This window comes from Lytechinus pictus, chromosome 2 (assembly GCF_037042905.1).
Source record: "Lytechinus pictus isolate F3 Inbred chromosome 2, Lp3.0, whole genome shotgun sequence".
NCBI classification, from domain to species: Eukaryota; Metazoa; Echinodermata; class Echinoidea; order Temnopleuroida; family Toxopneustidae; genus Lytechinus; species Lytechinus pictus.
The window spans coordinates 28,914,000-28,929,690 of record NC_087246.1 but is presented as its reverse complement, the minus strand read 5'-3'; the positions used below and the strand labels follow the sequence as shown (position 1 = coordinate 28,929,690).

At 35.8% G+C, this 15,691-nt stretch overlaps 1 protein-coding gene across 1 annotated transcript in view; it reads right to left on the bottom strand.

The window, feature by feature from the left end:
- Positions 1-15,088, bottom strand: part of LOC129281865 (anaphase-promoting complex subunit 7-like) — a 39,155-nt gene extending 24,067 nt beyond the window's left edge. Inside the window, exons 1-6 of the mRNA XM_064114975.1 lie at positions 14,914-15,088; positions 5,337-5,459; positions 4,249-4,422; positions 3,409-3,524; positions 1,400-1,513; positions 454-541 (exon numbers count right to left, since the gene is read on the bottom strand). Coding sequence (XP_063971045.1) covers positions 454-541; positions 1,400-1,513; positions 3,409-3,524; positions 4,249-4,422; positions 5,337-5,459; positions 14,914-14,985 — 687 coding nt within the window. The 5' untranslated portion in view covers positions 14,986-15,088. The remainder of the gene's footprint in view (positions 1-453; positions 542-1,399; positions 1,514-3,408; positions 3,525-4,248; positions 4,423-5,336; positions 5,460-14,913) is intronic.
- Between the last annotated feature and the right edge of the window lie 603 nt (positions 15,089-15,691).

The window sequence follows — 15,691 nt, the reverse complement described above, 5'->3', positions numbered from 1 at the left end:
TATAATTTCAATAGGAAAACACATCGCTGCAATTAGCTCCGTATACTTTTCTTGTAGCTCTGTATATTTTTCGATATACTTTCATGGGCAGAACTGCGCATGCTCATGCTCGATATTTTCTATCAACTTTGAATTACGCATATACTATATACTTATTAAAGTTAAAACCAAAAATTATGGAAAGCCAATTGTAAAACAAATCTCTAACAGTACTTACAGGTTTGATTCATCAGCTCATTTTACATTCATAACTGCCTGAATCAGTTTTCTTCACCATTTAAGTATAATGAAAGAGTACAGGGAACATATTAAAGAAAACTACAATATTTAAAAAAAGTATGGAGAGTTTTGGCTTCTCATAATTTTAGTACAGAGTAAGACCATGGCCTAAGTTAAACTCGACTTCAGAATATGGGCCAGACGGTGTAGATGACCACTGTAAAAGCTACTTACCCCACTCTCAAGAGCTTTGAAGGTACTGATTGCCTTGCTGTACTCCTTACTAGCGCTGTAGGCATGACCTTTCAACCAAAAGGATAACCTGGAAAAAAACACAATTTGGCTTACTATGTCAGAACTTACTACATCTAGATCTATGACAATCTGACAGCAATTATTAACTTCATTGATTTTGAGAATATCTCCAGAAATTAGATTTTCACTTGAATTTTGCTTTGACATTTATTGAAATCCTTTCTAAATTTGGATTGCCTTTACTTTGATATGCACAGATAAACAATGGTGATGTGAGCCTTATCGGTAAAAATAAAAATACAAATTATAATTTACCCAGCCCTTATGAACTGTTCTCCACCGAGCCTTTTATAACATTAAGATATTATTAGCGTTCTCAATGCTAATATGTTGAGCGGTATTCTTACATTTCTACGCTTGCTACTCTGGGCATCTAATTGACCATCATTCTTACCAATAATGCATGCAATGCTGGGCATGTTATATTGACCTTATTTCTTACCATTCCAATCGCATCGCAGGCCATACATTGCAACAAGCTCTGCAGTGCACAGCATCTCCTGGCACCTTTTTTTTAGTGTATGTTGTCTGCACCGCAGCAAATTGGCCATGACGTCATCGTCTAGGACAAATCTGATTGGCTGAAATTAGCAAACTCGCAGAAAAATTGCAGAAAGATTTGACATATCATATGTCTGGGATTCAGTCTGCGATCCTGCGCAACAAAGCGGGTCGCAGTTGCTGCTGCATTTGTAGATTGTCACACACACTGTGATATTGTTGCAATCGGATCGTAGTGAAATCGCGTAGTGTGCACTGGGGTTTAACATTCTGTACTTCCTACGTTGGGCATGTTATATTGACTACCTTTTTTACCGTCACATAGGTCCTACGTTGGGAATTTTATATTGACCGTCTTTCTTACCATTCCATGTTTGCACCGCTGGGCATGCTATGGACTGTGAAGGCAGCTATCTCTGTTCCTCTGACCCCTAGTGACAGGACACCAAGAACAGCTTGTAGAGCCAGAGGACATTGCCTGTAGCAGTAAATATGCATGGAAACAAGTGTTTATACTTGGCTGACCATTGATGAGGATGCCTTAATAATACTAAATTACATATACCCTTTCCTTTTTCATCAGAAGAATGTAGAGATTTTTAAAGAAAAGAAAAAGAAATCATTCTTTTCATTTATTGTTGTAAAAGAATGGAAGATTCAGCCCCATAATATTTGTACATCATGATGAGCTTTTAATTCAATGGAAAGAAAGATGTATGTAAAACTTTCATTTGAAATTCAGCATACAATATTTGTTATCCTCAACTTCGGTTCAAAATGAAAATAGTTCAGAAGATGAGAATTTTGTGATGCTGGCAAATTTTTTCATGAAAATAAAACTAACATAGAATTCCAGCTGAAACAGTATCACTCAATCAAAAAGATTTTTTTTAATATTCATCATTGTACCAATATCACTTAATCATTTCAGGGCGATTCCACACTAACACTTCAAAAATATCATAAATTTCAACATGCTTTCAATAAGTCATAATTAGTGTAATATTTTACCAGGATACCTAAATTCTATGAAAATTATGAGTTTTAACCCAAAAGTGAAGTCAGATATAGTTTTTTGGGGGGAAACAATGGAATTTTCAATTTTCAATAATTTTGCTAATTAAATAGTCAAGTACAAACACTACCTGAAACGATTATTGGCAAATGAGGAGAAGATTAAAAATATTGCAGGTCAATGGAATAATGTATCATTGATGGTTCCAAATAATATCTACAACATTTTCATGATCCATAATAGGGGCAGCCCTGATTTTCCGAACCTATTTTTGGCAATGTCCCGTACGTCACATGAAAATGCAAAAGTTTTTCCTACAATTTTATTTTTGATGATGCAATTTCACAATATCAGTTTCTCTATCTTTGACCCATGGGTGATCGATTTATCCCATACGGATCTAATTACTGCCCTTCATTTTTCAATAATTGTCCTATTAAAAGTTGTCCCGTACGACACATTGTTTTCAGCTCGTAAAAATGCTGTGAACCATTGTACATTTCCCATCATGAAAAAAAAAAAGATAATATATTGCTACCAATTGTATATATTGAGGTTACTTAATTATATTGTCCTGAATGACTACTTATTAAAATGCTTTTCATTAAAAAGGAAGAATTTAGGGGCAATGCTCCCCTTCTGATTGATAAAAAGTTCATTGTTTTTTTCAGGCTTTCCAGTACAACACTCAAGTGCCTGTTCAACACGCAAGTGTCCCGTACTACACATTATTTTCTTTATGATATATTGACAGAAATATTCAGCCAATAGCAGTTTCTAACATAATGAATGTCTTTAGTCTGATAGGATTATCATTATCATCAGCCAAATAAAGTGATTGAAGAAGTCAAAGAGACATAAACTAAGAAAGTTTGGCTTCAATTTAGAGATGTCCCGTACGACACATTTTGAGTGTCCCATACGCCACAATGTTCTTGAAAATTGTAATTTGCTTTATTTATTCATGAATGTTTATTTTGCTTTCTTTCATAGATGTGTTTGTTCTTGGGTAATTGAATATCAATTTGAGTTCAGTTTCTATGAAAATTATCTGTCCAACTCACAGACTTTAGAGTACAAACTTCAGGTTTCTAAAAAAGCCACTTTTTCTGCGTCCGTACGACACATTACTATTTTAAATATGTATTATACAGGATGTGAATTCAAGTCATGTTAAGTCTTGGTTTTCCTAACACTCTGGTAGTACTTGATGATCACCTTTAGTTACTGGAATATTTTTTGTTTTTCTTGTCAAAAAACTGTCAAATGTTCTCTAAAAGTCCTGTACGACACGTATGGAATCACCCTTCATCGAAATTGATAATGAACATTCCCCATCTACCATATGAAGTCATTACCTCAGTACTTCTTTGTAACCATAGATAGCAGATCTCTCCATTCCAATCTTCTGATAGAGCTTAGCCAGGGCCATGTTCACTTTGGGTTCTCGCATCTTAGCAGGAATACTCTCAAGCTTAAGAAGAAGAGATTACCAATACCAATCATACAAATGTAAAATGAACAGGAAATGAAGTGAACATTAACTGTAAAAGGACTTGACTATTTTACTGAGGATTGCCATCATGGCTCTCTTCATATCTCAGAAACAATCCAATCCTACATGTACTTTTAACTATGCACTTATAAGAACAAAGATCTGTTCACAAACATGCCAAAGCTACATCAGTTTAATTTGGCTGAAGTTGATCAAGCTATGGGAAGTAAATAAGTTGCAGATGTTGGAAACCACCTCACATCTTATAAACAGTGACCAAAGAGTACGTTTTGCTGACCATAGGTAAAGAATATTGTAGCTATTGACCTTGTAACATTCTTGATTTGAAAAAAAAAGCATAGCTAGATGAATGTGGGCACCAGTGTAGGCAGACACTCACAAACATCCACAAAGGGAAAATACTGACCAAGGACCAACAGCCCGAGTCAAGGTATTAGGCTGAGTGATTATTTCGATCTTGGATATTCAACTATCAATTTGATAAACATACATAAACAACTTTCAGATAGAGAGATGTTGTAATCAATTACATTCTTTTATATCCCTCTGAAATTCATGTGGGTTCTTAAGATAAATGAAAAGGAAGAATGAGGATTATTGATACAAGTACTCAAAAGAAATAACAATACTAAATAACAGAATTCGCTAGATGCATCCGTTATACAAAGATTTAGTGACTCACCACAGCGAGGGCCTCTCGATGGTTTTTAAGACTGTTGTGACACTGGTAGATACGAAACCTGACATCTAGCTCTGAAGGTAGGTTATCATCTGATTGTTGACTGCTTTGAGTTTGGCCTTTGACCTTGGACTTGTTGATCATCTTTTTTAGCTGCAAAGCTTTCCGGTACATACCCTGAATAAAATGAAACTCATCACGGTAACAAAAAAATATACATTTCTGGATCACACCGACTTGTATATCCCATACCAAAGATTTATTTTCTTTAATGGTTCCAGTCTGATTCTTTCAAATTGCTCTTTCTTTAAATTTGCAAACTGTGACCCATCTTTAAGAAAAAAATGCGATCCATAAAAATCAATTCAAAGTATGGAGAGCCAGCACCACCATAATTTGTCATCTATATGGCAAACACCTTACCCCCTACATGTATATCAAACTGATTGGTAAAATCGATGATACACGCGTACAAGCAAACTTCATCTTTAATCTTATATCTTACCTTGTTAACTGCTCCATTTTACTAATGACAGAATGACATGTATATTTTTTATTGAAATTCAATGAATACAGAATTTTTCAATGAATATTCCAAGCAAAGAGATTTCTCATAGCAATGTGCTTGGATGAAATTGACATACATTTAAAATGTTGCTGGCTTTCCATACCCAATTGTAATCAATTGCACTCTATAAGACTTGTAATTCAATAGACTTTATGCATATGACATCGTAATCTCACAGTGCCCCCCCCCCCCCCCCCCCCCCCCAGTAAGGGATGTGCCAGCTGAAGATCAGCAACACACATGCAAGGTAAAGGCTTCAGCCTGTAAGATGGCAGCATGATGACATTAATACATGAGATCTATCACAAGATAGACCTTGAATGTTTAGGCTTTCATATAATACTCATGTAAGCAGGGTTGGTACATTTATACACTTTGTTTAAAAATGTGTTTCAAAACATGTTTTAAAAATCATCTAATGTTTTCAAACAAAGCAACAACAACAAAAACCCCACTCTTTTCAAAACAAAAAAAAGTATTTTTTAATCACAACCCTTGCATATATAAGAACAAATGACTGTACCTCAGCCCTCTTGTACTCCTGTTCTTCATACAGTGCATCTGCATAGTAGACCAATAGTTGATATCTCTCCGCCACTGTCAACAATTCAGTATTCTGTTCACTAGCAGTTTTCACTAGGTTTGCCTGGAACAAATGTAAAAGAAACATTAAACAAATTGGGAAGAAAGCATAAAATTTAGTTAATTTTCTGTTTTAGCCTTTTGCTGTTCTTGTAGATTGAATAAGGAATTATAAGGATGCATAAATGTAGATAGGCTTAGTTATATAGGCATTTTTGTCCTCAGTTTTGACAGTATTTTTGTTAATTTGAACTTTAATCCAGTGCAATATTTACAATTTTGCTTTCGCGCTAGTAATATGTCATCATTTTTTCCTGTTCTGTGCTCATTCGTATACATCATGTACATCATGCCCCATACTGTACGCGCATGGCAAGCTGCAAAGACCTATCGAGTAATGGCGGCCGGTCTCCCTTAATCACAGGTTCCATGAGCCTAATTACATCAGGAGGGCTAAAGATATTCGTTCGACCCAACCCATTCAAATTTTTTTCAATTTGATATTGCTGATTGACAAAAGTGTATGAATATGATTCAAAATCTAATACTGATTCTAGAAATGGTAACTACTGAACTTCCTTTGCCCAAATTGGGACGATATATCATTTGGAACTATTTTTTGACTGACGGAAGAATTTGGGCTATTTTACTGTTTCAGTTGATGAATTTGATCCCATCATAGTTATCTTCATAAATTTCATAATTCATTTTTTAAATGAGCTGGCTACGATACCATTCTCTGGTCAGATATGGAATCTCAGATATATATCCTATCCAAAGGTAGGTAGGACCTAGTCTTGAGGACTCCATGTCTGATATATTTCAATATTTTGACATATACTTCTACAGACATGGAGTCTTGAACCGCCGGCCATATATGTATAAGAGACACATGTACACAAAGATGGATTTCCCTAGGAAATCCATAGTTAGAGGGTGAAATCGGTTTGTAGGGTCGAATTTTATTTATCTATGAACTGTCAGGCGCCTAATGCGTATAAAGGGATAAAAATTATTTCACTAGATCTATAAATGGTAAAAATGAGACGTTTCTTACCAGACTGATCTCCCGTAGATCCCTCAATCCGTTTGTCAACAAAGCAAAGACAATAGGCCTGACTCTTGAACCGCTTCGTTATGACATACATCCGGTTAGCGATGCCATTTTGAAGAACAATTTATAGATAAAAATTATTATTTCACAAATACTTGAATTTAATACGTGAATATAAATAATTAGTATAATACTGCTAATTATTTATAATCACGTATTAAATTCAAGTATTTGTGAAATAATAATTTTTATCTATAAATTGTTCTTCAAAATGGCATCGCTAACCGGATGTATGTCATAACGAAGCGGTTCAAGAGTCAGGCCTATTGTCTTTGCTTTGTTGACAAATGGATCGAGGGATCTACGGGAGATCAGTCTGGTAAGAAACGTCTCATTTTTACCATTTATAGATCTAGTGAAATAATTTTTATCCCTTTATACGCATTAGGCGCCTGAACGTTCATAGATAAAAAAAAATTCGACCTCTAAATATGGATTTCCTAGGGAAATCCATCTTTGTGTACATGTGTCTCTTATACGGCTGGCGGTTCAAGACTCCATGGGCCTGTTGCATGAAAGGGTCTTTCGTAGAACCATTCTACGTAAGAACGAGATATCGCTCAACTGTTTCACAATGCCGATTTTGGGCGATACGAAGAATGGTCCTTGGAAAGACACCTCCAGACTTGTCCTACGTTGGCATGATCTTCTTTGCACACCGCCCGCCACCGTCGGCATTGACAGAAAATGCATTTACGGCAAGCCACACTGACATATCACCTTTAAACATTTTGGGGGGTTGCACACTGATGCATTTTATCTGGGATGGCGCCAAGTTCTTTTTATATGGGGGCTAGTTGTCATCAATTTCAGGTCGTCTTTTTGCACGGCAAGACGACCATAAACAGATGTCATTTTAACTTATCCGGGCATTATGTCCGGGGGTAATGTAGGCCCAAATATTTTTTTTAATATGTTTTCTTTTATTCTCCGTCCTATCCCCACCCCATTTCCATTATTTTTTTTGAAATATCGAAATGGGCGGCACTATCTCTCTGACCCCTCATGCTTTCTCATTATAGATAATTAAACAACATGAAAACAAATTTCTTTAAAAGAAATTATGTAAGGTAAAAAACGTGTTTATAACGTTCAGCAAAAAAAAACACGATACAAAACTAAAATGTTAAACATGGTAAGTCATTCATTTATTTTTATTTCATTTTCATTACAATTATTTTTTTTTGCTGGGATTAATTTTAATAAATTAAAATTAATTGTCGGATTTGGGCTAACTAATTGAGATGTGAAACAGTGAAACAAAACAAAAAATCTGCAGTAACAAAATAGCTAATTGAATTTAAGATACAGATTAGGCCTATAGCTTATACAAATCCATCACAATCATTACAAATGAAGATAAGCTAGTTCATTAAAGAAAAGATTATGGAAAGTCCATAATCGTAGGGTAGGCCCCTTTCGGCCCCTATGTAATGTTAAAGTATACATCCAAAGAATCAAAAGTATTTTATAATGACTTTATGTGGTCATCATTGTAAAGGGGAAGTATTACTAATCAGATATATAACTTCACTTTTCAAAATAGGGATCAGAGATTGCAGAAATCAGCTCTCAAAAATGATTTATTTTCATGCCATATTTCTGCCTTCCACCGGTCCTCTTGCGAGCTCCAGCTGAGTGACGTCACACAATGAGCAGTGAGCAGCTGAGCTGACAGCAGCCCATTGGAGACGATCTTTCCAATCAGCGTTTTTTGCTCTTAGAATTGTTTATTCCTCTTAAGATTGGTCTTGTTATATAGATAAAAGTTTGAATTTACTGAACAGTGAAAAAAAGTGCACATTTAACGTATTTTGGTGACCGATATTTAGCTTAGAATTTTTTTTTTTTTTCAAGAAATATAGGTGAATAAACAAAGCATATTTTCACGTAGAAATCACACTTGCGTCACATTAATGTTATAGTCAATATAAAGCATAGACATTCTTCTTTATGACTGAACAAAAATTATGAAATTTCATTAAGTAGCAAAGTCAGGAATCACAAAAAAAACACGGCAATATCCATCGCGAAATGACTGAAATTGCAGTTGAATTGCCGAAGCATTATTAGGAAACAGCGGCGAGCGGACTTTCTTTCATATATCTTAAAAATGCCTTCCTGTTAGAGCGATGGTCTGTGGCCAAATGCGTTGGCCATTGTTTTGACATGTGCGAGGACCCTGGTTCGAAACTCGGATTTTTTTTTCTGGGTATTTTTTTTTTATTCCTTCCCCGTCCCTACCCATCTTTTTTTTCTCTTTTTATTTTCTTGTGAAATTCTATTCAGACCTGTATTTATCAAATCTTGCTTCTTAATTGCTGCTTTTGATTTTCAAGTTCTTGATTAGATTATTTCTACTCTTATTTGGGATGGGAGGGGTAGAGTTAAAAGTCAAGTCCACATCAACTAAAAATTATTTGAATAGAGTGATTTCCCTTGTTGTTTTTACTCAAAACAGTCATATACACAAAACAATGATATGCAAATTAGAGTTGTCACTCACATCACATTCGTTTCTATTTTTTGTGGCATTTTGTTTTTTATTCTTTGCAGATTTGACGATAGGAAACTCTTCATCTGATCACAATAGGTTATATTTACGGAACTGTTAAAATAGTAATTTTTATGAAATTTCCTGCAATATCTTGTTATTTTTCTTTAAATTCAAATGAATTTTTGATTGCGTGGACTTCTCCTTTACTCTTAATGTAGGGAATGCATAGCAAAATTTATCCAGAAACAAAATTGTCTTAGAATATGCAAATCAGTAATTGGACACATGTTCACTTTTCTTTCATCCAAGCCACTTCCTCACACCCACCAGGCTTTCAGTCTGATGATGAACCATCACACAACATTCACAGTGCTTCACAATAAATATTTCACTTCTGTTCATACATGCAATAAATATTGTGGAAAACAAATAAAAGGCGTACCCATATTCAAATACCGTTTAAAAGGACAAATATATTATACCTTTCGAGAAAAATCAGCACGTTAAATATCTGATAACAAAACATAATTATGGGGCACTGCAAGAAACTTATGTTCAATTGCAAATCAAGCGTAAGTCTTAAATTCAAATTTAAGCGTAATAAGGTCGAGTTGCAATCGCAATTCAACTACATGTTTAATCAAAGGACTTTCCCTTGATTTGGGACGTGTGATTGAGTATAACATTTCTCGCAAAATGCCCTAGTAACATTAAAATTGTTCTTTCGTTTTAAATTGTGTGTTATTATTTTTGACAAGCTGTATTCCTGTCCGAGTAAAATTTCTTAGTTCTCTCCAAAACTGTGCTCAAAATTGTTTCCAAGATTGATAAAGAAATTTTTTCTTTTGTATCATTATCATTCCACAACTTGCAAACCGTAGGTCCTGGAAAGAGTGAAGAAAAAAATGGCTATATCCAAATCATAGTAAAAGGACATGATGGAATCTCCCAGATTGAGGTAGCAAGCAGAGACCAGAAGTCACCAGAGTTAGCAATTGTGCAGATCTGTGTGTAGAAGAGAGAAAAAAAGAAATAGTTTAAATAATCAAATCAAAGTATGAATTTAATTATCGTGATGATTGATGACGTGCGGTGGCATGTAATTCCCGGTCAACAACAAATGATAGTAGGTTTAGACACCTGAAAAGTTCCACTCAGAACACTGGTGCTCTACCTCAAGTGATGTTTGTGTAGGCCCCACTCCACTTCACTACCGCTACACTACCGTACATGTACGCCACACCTACCCGGGTAAGTGTGTAGCGTAGTGTAGGCTGTAGCAGTACTCCAGTAGTGAAGTGGAGACTACACAAACATCACTTGAGGTACGGTGCTCTCTGAGTCTCTGTGTCATTACAAAGATTGCATTTATCTTCATTGTTGAAGGCATTACGCATACATATATGCAGCAACACTCTAATCAGAAAGAAACACCAGACTCTAATTTTGGCCCACCCAAGGGTTCATTACATGCCGCCGCGCACAGAAAATTCAAGCAATAGAAGTCGTGGACCCAAGAAGTGAGATCCCAGCACGCGCGACCCACTAGTTAGAAATCCACTGCCAAACGCGGTTCGTGGTTAGTATACTAATACTAACCTCGCAATACGTACTAGTAGTATACTAATACTAACCTCGCAATACGTGTGAGTGATTTTGGCCAGGAATCAGGGTAATCACTGCTGACAATTTGTCTGGCTTCATGACATCGGCATCATGGTGATATAATTCTGTGTATAATAAAAACTTAAACATTCCTCTGAAACAGCAGATTTTCAGCCATAGTCCATACCACTCAGTGCTCCTAAATAATTTAATTGCCTGCCCGAGTCCTGACCAGTTTTAGAAATCTGAAGAAAAAATCTGCTGGAATTGTGCCACTCACACGTATTAAGTATACGAACCCCGCACCACGAACCGCGTTTGGCAGTGGATTTCTAACTAGTGGGTCGCGCGTGCTTAGCCTGGAGGCGTCTGGGATCTCACTTCTTGGGTCCACAACACACGACTTCTATGGCTTGATTTTTCTGTGCGTGGCGGCATGTAATGAACCCTTGCCTTGGGTGGAATTGTACAAAAACATTATTTCTAAAATAAAAACTTTTTAATTTTAATAGTAGTTATGCCAAAATGCATGATTCTAAACTTATATCAGATCTGTATCTGTCATCTGACCTGAATGCATCGTCAGAACAAGTACAGTTTCCAAACATGCTTACCTTGACTTTTGACTGGATCAAACAGCGTAGCCTGCAACATGCATCGGGAGCAAGTGAATGGGACCGTGCAGCTTGGAGTTTTTCAATAGTTAGTAGAGCAACACAACGAAGACTGTCGAGTGGACAAAATCGATCTTTCCAGTTCACAATTCAATAAAAAACGGGCAAAATAACACAGTTCTGGTTCCCTTATAGTCTGAAGTTGTCGAAAACAGAATTCGGATGTCACATTACATGAAGAAAACGGTAAATTCGGAAGATATTGAAGAGGTCAGTAAGGTGATTCAGTGTATTATGCACAGAGGGATGATGAGCTCGATTATTGTGTGACGTCATTATTCTCGACTGTTTTCACTGCGTGAACTGTCGGTCTGGGGGGCGGCTGGGGGGCTTAGAATGGTCTCTAATAATTTCATTTCTTGCATTTCCAGGACATCGATAAGACTTTTTAGTGACATATTTGTGTATAAAAAGACAAGACCTTTCCATTCATACATAATTTGTCTATAATCATCACTTTCGTGAATTTTCTTTGTGTGTATACTTTAAAGCAATAATGTAGTCTCTACTCCTCAACTTTGAAATGTTGAACATATATATTTTTTATATTCTTAAACCTTATATTCTTATATAAGCTTCCATAAATTAAGTGATCAACTTTAAAGATGACCAACGTTTATGATCATTGTAATATTTAGCATTATTTCTGTAAATAGTATTTTTTCCATTGCGGATTGCACACTTTTTTCTATGTTTTAATTGTTATTGCAAAGCACTACTTTATCCACTTGGACATGTTTGCAGCAATTTTCATATTTTCCTTGTCTTCGGTTACTCATCATGCAACTGAGGTATGTTTATACTCTAAACACTCACATTTGTATTTCTTGAATTACATCTGATAAATAAAATAAATAAATTAGATTTCTCACAGGCAGCCTCTCATATTTTCCTTTTAAGTCTCATACAATCAGACACTGTTGATTTTATTTACTCCATTCAAACCCTATTTTTACCTCAACAGATAACATATTAACGCATAATTTGCAAAATCATCATTATATACATGCATATGTATTCTAGAAAAAATCAGTATATTGAACTAATAAAATGTTGAAATTACTTAGTTAAATCAATTTTTATGTCGGACAAGGGTCTCTTTCGTTGAAATATCAATGAAAGGTGTCTCTAAAAGGACACCGTGTTCTTAATAAGGGAAATAATGAAAATTTCGATTTTATCCAGGGGCGGTATTCTGAAAATCGTGTTAATTTTCGTGTTAAATATCGTGTTATCTCTCTGATTTAACACGCCCCTAACATACCCCCAAATCGGTATTCTGAAAAGCGTGTTATCTGCATGTTATCTCATTTCGTGTTATCTTCAGCTCCTCCCACTCTGCATCTATTTAATCCAATCAAATGCGCTGTTAAAGAAACAAATCGCGCAAAATTTTCAGGGAAAAGGGGAATTGCGCGCTCGGTGACACGAAACCTGCATTGTGACATCATTTTGTAAGCGCATACAGCTAAATAAAAGTTAGGGCTGGAAATAGACACAGGGAGGGGTGATTGTGACAATTAAGAATTTAATTGAATTGAAATATTGAATTGAATAACTATATTGTCCATAGAGGAAATTCTTCTTTCACTGGTTTACACACATATGTAGATACAACGTGTATACACAGAACAGAACACAGAATGGAGTCAGACGGCGTGGATACAAAATTATGACAGGAGACAGATGCCTCGGTCGATTGGGGAGCAGGCAGGGGACGATCGCCCCTAAAATATGAGGGCAAGCATAATTCATGAAAAAATATATTTGAAATGTAAATTTTGAAAAGCATGAATAGCACTTAAGAAAAATTAAATCTGACATAGAAATATCAAACATACAAAATTGTAATTTTTTTTCTTTATTAAAATATTGGATGCGTATAGCGATCGATCAGCCAAAAAAAAAAATCACTTTTGCCCGCCCCCCCCCCTGATCCGAAGCATATAGATTGACTGGTGGGATAGATGAATTAAGGATAACCTAGAAGCATTGAGAGTTAAAAAGGTGTAATTATTGGAACTATATAACCATTGAAAAAGGGTAAAAAAATTGTGAATATTATAGAAGAGTTCCCAAATCGCCAATTCCATTCTTTTTAATTTCTGTTTGTGTTTTTTAGACGTTTTAAAGTTTCTTCCTCTCCATCCGTCTTTTTTTATAATATTGCAAAAAGTAACCAAATAAATAACTTATGAGCATTTATGATAAATATTTCAATTAATCAAAATCAAAGATGCATTTGAAGTGTATTTTCACAGGATATTCCAAAGAAAATGTTGTTTTATCATTGTTAGTAGAGAGATAGGTAGATGGAAAATAAAGCTGGAAAATGAAAGAAAAGTACAGTAAATTCTGCCAGACGATATACATATGCTCGTATATGTTCTTTTTGACGTTTGCGTCTGCTAGAAAAAGTGCAGCCATCGTCATCCACAACTTAACCTCTCCTTAATGCAGTGTTAAATGTTCGTGTTATCTTTGAACAAAATTTTAGCTAACACCAATATCGTGTTTTCTTCCTCCCTAACACCGCGTATGGGGGTTGCGCGTTGGGCCACGTGTTTTTCATGCTAACACGATTTTCAGAATACCAATCGTGTTAGCTAACACCGTTTTTGTGCTAACACGGTTTTCAGAATACCGCCCCAGTTGTTTGTGAATCTTGATTTTTTTTCCTCTTTTTACCTCATAAAGTACGCTCCATAAATTCTACAATCAGTAATAAATAAAACATTATTTGATCCCATTTTACTGAAATATATGATTTTATGAAAAGTCGTCATTCCGAAATAAAAGGTTCAGGTGACGATGAAGACTAAATATTTTTCCGATACTATATCGATATCAAACGATGTCGCGGACTTGAAAGACAAAATTGCCTTCGTGAAACGGAAAGCGCTGATTTGTCGCCAATCTTCCTATCTCGGAAGAATGGTCCTAGGACTTTCCTACGTATTGCTCATCTCGTCATGCAACAGGCCCCATGTCTGTAGAAGTATATGTCAAAATATTACAAAATATCAGACATGGAGTCCTCAAGGCTCAAGTCAGAGGCAAAGCCAAAGGTAGTAAACATTCGACCCCCTCTAAATTTCACATTTATTTTTTATGAATTTTTCAAAAGTGCCATTTTAACGCACAAGTCTAAAGACTATGGGGAATGTTTTACGCGCGTACGCGTGACACCCACAGGGATTGGACGAAGTACGCCCTCTCTAGCGTTATTAGCTAGGCCCTATATCTCTTGACTTGTAGGATGGGGGATCGGGTGTCCGGACACTTTATATTTTTGAAGCCTTCTTTTTTGTCTTAAGATTACACTAAAAATATGAATTCAATAGTTGTAATCATCTTCTATTTTGTTCTCTATAATATTTTCTAAAATTTTGTACTAAAATTTGATGAAACTTCGCTTGTAATTTTTTCCAAATGACTTTCTAAAATTGATCATCCGGACACACAACCTGTCCGGACACACAACAACTGGGTATATGATATGCAGACACATCACAAAAAATCATGAATGGGACTGAGGATGCTTCCTAGAATCCTACTACACTACCGGTACGTCTATGTAGTAGACGGAGACCGGAGTGTGCAGTACTTCAGAAACTTCATGCCTTACCAAAATAGACAAATTTCCAAAGAGTCCTTCCTTTCGCAGGAGGCGAATGTGATCCATCAACCAGACACCCATTCTGACGGTTTTTTCTTCCTACTTGCTGTGCTTAACTTGTTAACAAGTGTAAAATTCACACTCCCAAATTCAAGGTAGGCACTTATGAACCAAGTTTGAAAGGAGACTCGTAAAATTACGTCACTCTCGCCGATGAATATTCATTAGATCGTGGTCGTGCGTGTTCAATACACACTGAGTACAGCTGGCATGCAGAAAGTTATATGCGAGGAACTTTGGCTCTGGACAGAGACAAGTTGTCAAATAACGTGTGTGTGTGTGTACCATCGGCTGGTAGTATTCCATGCTGTTCTACAAACCGCGTCGGAGAGAGTGCATGGCAATTCGGTAAAACGAAGTTTCCGATATAAAGAGATAATAACACTATGTACAGTACGTTGAGAGGCAAATGTCAGATCAGGGGAGGCAGGAGTACAATGTTTTTTTTTTAGGGAAGAATAATGTAGAATAAAAGGTATTATATATAGCCAATTGATCTAGGTGAGGGATTAAGCTTATAGCGAACAATGATGTTTAAAAAAGAGAATGAATATACCTTACCTGAATATTATAATGGTGAAGCCAATTTAAAAGGAGGTGAGGCAAGTTTCAATGGAGGTTTTTAAAAAGAATAAACTGTACTACAAATTTAAAAGGAGGCGAGGCAAGTTTCAATGGAAGCTTTTAAAAAGAATAAACTGTATTATGGTGAAGCCATGCAATTTAA